The sequence below is a fragment of the Gavialis gangeticus genome, unplaced genomic scaffold (genome assembly GCF_001723915.1).
Source record: "Gavialis gangeticus isolate Ggan-Ray unplaced genomic scaffold, GavGan_comp1, whole genome shotgun sequence".
Taxonomy (NCBI): Eukaryota; Metazoa; Chordata; order Crocodylia; family Gavialidae; genus Gavialis; species Gavialis gangeticus.
The window spans coordinates 1,408,814-1,414,621 of NW_017729004.1; the positions used below are offsets into that span (position 1 = coordinate 1,408,814).

The 5,808-nt window shown below is 52.0% G+C and overlaps 1 protein-coding gene across 1 annotated transcript in view; it reads left to right on the forward strand.

Annotated features, from left to right (window-relative positions):
• The first annotated feature begins 5,264 nt into the window (after positions 1-5,264).
• Positions 5,265-5,808, forward strand: part of ELP6 (elongator acetyltransferase complex subunit 6) — a 49,410-nt gene continuing 48,866 nt past the window's right edge. Inside the window, exon 1 of the mRNA XM_019508003.1 lies at positions 5,265-5,439. Coding sequence (XP_019363548.1) covers positions 5,386-5,439 — 54 coding nt within the window. The 5' untranslated portion in view covers positions 5,265-5,385. The remainder of the gene's footprint in view (positions 5,440-5,808) is intronic.

Sequence of the window (5,808 nt, forward strand, 5' to 3'; positions counted from 1 at the left end):
TACACACACACACATACACACACACACACATACACATATACACACACGTAAATATATATGTGTGTGTGTGTGTATGTCCTTCAAAAATGACCTGCAAAGGGAAAAAAGAAGGGTGTCCTCTTATACTCTTCTTTATGATGACTAAGAAAGGCCTGAAAGCTCATTTAAAAAAAATCATATATATATAGATATACTATAATATATAGTATATCTATATATATGTGTGTGTGCATATATATACCTATACCATGCATATGTGTCTGTGTGCTTGTATATGTACATTTATATATACCGTAAACACACATACACAGATATATATACACACATATACATACACATACATATACATTATATATATATAGGAAACACACACACACATGAAACGTTCAAAAAAGTTTTCAGGCCTTCCATAGCCATCATAAAGAAGAGTATAAGAGGACAGCCTCCATTTTTCCCCCTGCAGGTTGTATTTGCAGGACAGCTTTCAGGCTGTTGTCACCAGCTGGGCATTAGCTCCCTGTCCCATCAGAGGCAGCACTGGGGCAGGATTCTGGTGGTTCAGGAGCTTTGGACACTGTCTATCACTTTGGTGGGTTTTCAGGCATTTTCACATTTCCTCTCCTCTCGCGTGGTGCTTTTTCCTTGAAGTCTTGTAGCTCGATGGCCTCGCAGCTCAGCCCTGAGAGCACTGCGAGGTTATAGGTAGTGGCTGGGCTCAGTTCCTTCAGTGATGGTTTTCCCAAGCCTCGCCAAGACAGAGGAGCCAGGAAGCAAAGCTCATGCCTCCCCGAGCCTTTTGGAAGTGATTTGCCCTGCTCCAGCCTGAGCCTTGAGAACGTGTCTGAGAAGGACATGTAGGGCTTGTGATCTCTGAAGGGGGTGGGGGCTTCAGCGCAGAAGAGAGAAAGAAAGGGCAGTGACTGTGACTGCGGTGGTCGCACTGGGGACCACTGCACCGAGAAGCAGCATCAGTGGGCTCTGACCATATCAGGGAGCGTAGCCCTTGTACCTATAAGCAGCCACTGACTGTAACCAGCTTTGGTGCTTCTGTGCACGTGCCCTAGGCAAGCTGGTGGCAGATCTGACGTCTGCCCCTCACTTTGGACTATCAGTCCAGCAACAAACCAGCTGTCTGCTGCCCTACGTAATCACTCGCTTTACTTCGAGATGAGAGCTGCCGGCTCTGCTAGCAGAGAGGCGGTGTCAGAGGGCATTTATAGCACTGCAACATCCATGTCCCCGACAGCAGCACTGCCCGTACCCTTCCTCCCTGAGCAGTACAGCTCCTTGCCCCAGCTGCTGGCACAGAAAAAGACCCACTTCCTTGGAAATTCAGTCCGAATCTCACTCCCATATTACTCGGGAGAAATTCGGCACCTAGGGGGCTGACCCACCCTTCTCTTAGTGCCTCCAGCTGCTTCTTTGCTATGTCACAGAGCTCGAGTGCTACTGAGCTTTGGAGTTAGCTACAGAGCGGGGGAGCAAGGGGCACGGCCTCTGAATCAGAACATCCGAGACCTTAAATGCTGGAGGGTGCAAGGGGGAGAGGAATAGTGCAAAAGCCCTGCTCAGACACAGTTCACTCTCCCTTCCAGCATGTGCTTCCTGCCACTGTGGGTGCATCTACATGAGATGATTTACTTTGAAGTAGCATAGTTTACTGCACAGTAAGCCTCACTAATGTGTAAATTTGCTACCTGCAAATGCAAATAGCAAATTTACTTGCGATGAGTAACTGCGCAGTGCGCTCATGTAGACGCCTGACTGGGAGCAAATCTGCTCCAGGCTCTGCCACAGGAGCCTGGGCAGGGACTACGTCCCATTACCCCGGCAGCGGGGAACTCCAAGCCCCCTGCTCTGAGATCTCCATAGGGGATAAGGATCTCCCAGCCCGCTCTTCACCATCATGATCAGGGAATGGGGGACTGGAAGATCCTCATCTCCCAGCACCAACTCCCTGATTGTGGGGCTGGTGCTGGGAATCTCTGCCCAGTCAGTGGCTTGCTGCTGGCTACCCCACCAGCAGATCAGGGCAGGGGGCTGGGACCTGCCCCTCCCCTCCAGCTCTTTTCAAGCCCCCTGCCCCTGATCGGGGAGCCAGGGCCAGGAGCTCCCTGCTGCCGGGGCAGGGGGACATGGTCTCTGGCCCAGCAGCAAGCAGCCCCCTGGGGGCAGGCAGCATTGTCCCAGCCCCCACCAGGAGACAGCTGAGCCTAGAGCTCCCCCTGGTGGCAGCATGGGCCCACTGCAGGGGGCCTGGAAAGGAGAGCAGTTTGCTGCCATTAGCAGCAAATCTGCTCCTGCTTCCCTACATGTGTAGATGCCTGCCTGGGAGTGTTTACTCCTAAGTAGTTTACTCCTGAATAAACCGCACCCAGATCTAATGCATGCATAGACACCCTGTGAGACACAAGGGACTGGGCAAGACAGACCTGTGGTCTGACCCAGTAAATGGGCAATCCTTATGTTCTCATTAAGTGTTAAATGGACTGAAATTTATTCCTGGGAATGTGAGCAGAGTTGACATTATAATTTGCTTTTTGCTTTTTTTCCCCCAGCCCCTTTCATCTGACTTGTACCTAACTGCTCCCTTACTAATATTTCCTAGCTCCAGAGTACCCAGAACGTCACTTGACTTCAGCATTACTTCCCCTAGCAATCTAGAGGACTGATTAGCAACAACTGAGTTATATCTGGAGATGAGAAAATCCCTCCATTGGGAGAGTGGGAGGGTGCTGCTATTTTTGCAGTGATGTGAGTTTCTTTTTAAAAAACCTGTTTGTTAAAATTCTAGGAGACTAGAACATCCCTGATCACTGGGGATGCCTTTCAACCCATTCACAACATCAAAGAGACTTATGTTTTTAGTTTACAATCCCCCCTGCCTGTATTCTTGGGAATAACCTTGAAAATCTTAAGATTGGTTGCCTGGTATTTTATGCCGTTTACTAGGCTTTCCCTTTATTTGCTGCTTTGATATCAGCATAGGGACTTGAATATGTACAACATCATGAGAGTATGCATGCCGTATGGTTTCTGTGACTTGCAAGGCAGTGGAGGAGTTGCCGAGTATTGCTGGAGGTGTGGAGAGTATTGCAAATAAGCTAAAAGTAGAAGGTAGTGTAACAGCTTTACCAGCTGAATTTTCACTGTGTTATCACAGTAACAAGCTGTGAAATGTGAGAAGGGAATGTACTGAGAAAGGCAATAGGTGCTGTGAGAAATCTGGCTGTACTTTACATGGATTTTTGGTCCCCTTCCAATTTACTACACTCCTTGTCTGACAACGTGGTACCAGAAAGCAGCCCAGAAAGCTTTACCCTAGTCAGAACGGGTATTGAAAATGGGGTACAGAGGGGACTAAGATATCATGGAGTCATAGGGAAGTAGGGCCGGAAGGGACCTCAGGAGGTTGCAACTAATACAACACCCCACTCAAACCAAAATAATCCCTGTCTAAATGATCCGGGTCCAGGTTTGGGCCTCACACCTCAAAAAGGACATGGACAGTTTGGAAAGAGTCCAGTGCAAAGTGACAAAAATGATTAGAGGCCTGGGAAGCAAGACTCGCAAGGAAATGCAGGAAGAGCTGGGGTGATTTAGCCCAGAGAAGAAAAGATGGATGGGGGATTTGATCACAGTCTTCAAATATCTGAAGAGAGATTATAGAGAGGATGGAGATGGGCTTTTCTCTGTGGCTGCAGGGGATTTAGAGCAATGGCTTCAAGCTGCACAAGGGGATATTTAGGTGGGAGATTTGGAGGAACTTTCTGACTCTGAGCGCGGTCAAGCATTGCAACAGGCACCTAGAGGAGTGATGGGCTCTTCATCCTTGGATGCTTTCAAGGGCAGGTTCACAGAATCCTAGAAAATGAGGGTGGGAAGGGACCTCAGGGGGTCACATCTAGTCCAACCCCCTGCCCAAAGCAGGACCAGCCCCAACTACATCATCCCAGCCAAGGCTTGGTCTTAAAAACCTCCAAGGATGGAGAGTCCACCACCTCTCTGGGGAGCCGGTTCCACTGCTTTACTACCCTTCTCATGAGACAGATTTTTCTTAATATCCAACTTAAACATCCCTTGCTGCAGCTTGAGCCCATTGCTCCTTGTCCTGTCGTCTGCCCCCACTGAGACCAGTCCAGCTCCATCCTCTTTGCAGCCCCCCTGCAGGGAGGTGAAGGCTGCTATTCAATCCCCCTCAGTCTTCTCTTCTGCAGACTAAATCAGCCCAGGTCCCTCAGCCTCTCCTCACCAGTCCTGTCCCCCAGCCCCACAACCATTTTTATTGTCTTCCACTGGACTCTCTCCAATTTGTCTATAAATTGCTCCAACTATTTAGTTGATCTAATAAAAGATATAGGCAGGCAAGGTTCTTTGAGTAGACGTGCTACCTCTTATTAGACCAACTGAGTATGCCTATGTCCTTAGATCAACACGGCTACAACCAAAAACCCCAGTAAAAAATATTGCATTCACCCAAAGAACCTCATCTCCAGTTTGTCTACAAACAAGTTGGACACTCTCGGCTGCACTGGTTTCGTCAGGGATGATCCTGCCTCGAGTCGGGGGCTGGAGCAGATGTGACCTCCTGAGGTCCCTGCCAGCCTGACTTGTCGGTTCCCAGATTCCCAGTCAAGTGCTTGTCTAACCTTTCCTTAAAAACGCCTGACCGCCGCTCTCGCACAGCTCCCAGGTTGCAATGCTCGAACCGGCAAGAACTGCATCACCTGCCGCCGGTAAAGCCGGGGGATGAGAGCCTGGGCAACATCGTGCTGCTGGGAGGAGAGGAAGTCGGTGGTTGAAATGCACTCGTGAGACCCCAGGAAGAGGCTGTGGTGCTGCTAATGAGGACGGCAAACCCTGACGGGTCATGTCATGGGGTCAGCTCCTCCCTGACCCCAAATGCAGCAGTGGTCTGACCCTGAGCATAGGGGCAAGACCCTCTACCAGGGCCAGGGGCATCAGTGCAGCCCAGTGCTCATGGACAAGGCGGAGGGGGAAGAAGAGGATGTAGGACCGGGTTTGCAGCTCCCCTTGCATCTGGATGCAAACAGGAAGAGCAATTCAAGAGGGGGGAGTTGAGCATTATTGCCCCTTGTGGGGTAGTTACAAGGACTGTGAAGGGACTGATTGCCCCCCGCCCCCAGGGGCAGGCGCGAGCAATGCACTCAGCTCAGGCAGGGGGTGGTCCTGGCACTACAGCTTTTCCCGCCCGCCCGACCTGCTGGCTTTAGCACGCCTGCCCGCACCACCCAGCGGGGGGCGCATGCGCACAACACCCAGCGCCGTGCTCTTCCGAGCGTTCCATGCGCCTCCGAGTACCCACCCGGGAGCGCGGGTTTTGGCCCCAGGCGGACGCGGTCCGCGCTCGGCCCAGGCCGCACGATGTTCGCGGAGCTGAATGAGCTGTTAAACGCCTCCCCGGAGCGACCGGAGCAGGTGAGGAGTGCGCCGCACAAGCTCGGCCTCCCTGCGGCCCGTGAGGCGCGGCTTAGTCCGGACTACGACTCCCAGCATGCCGCCCTGCAGTTCCCGCCCCGCCTGGGACGGGCGGTGCGCGACGCATGCCGGGAGCTGTAGTCCCCGCTACGCTTGGGGCGGGCAGTGCGCGGTGCATGTCGGGAGCTGTAGTAGCCAGCACCCCGCAGTCCCGGCCGCCCCGCTGCTGCTTGATTAGACAACCCCGCAGCCCTTGATTTATGAATGAATTGTAGTGACCCCAGGACAGCTCTGCCCACTAACGGTGTATCCGCTTCCCGAGAGACGGAGGAGCAGACAGCTGTCAGCATCCATCGTCCACGGAGAAAC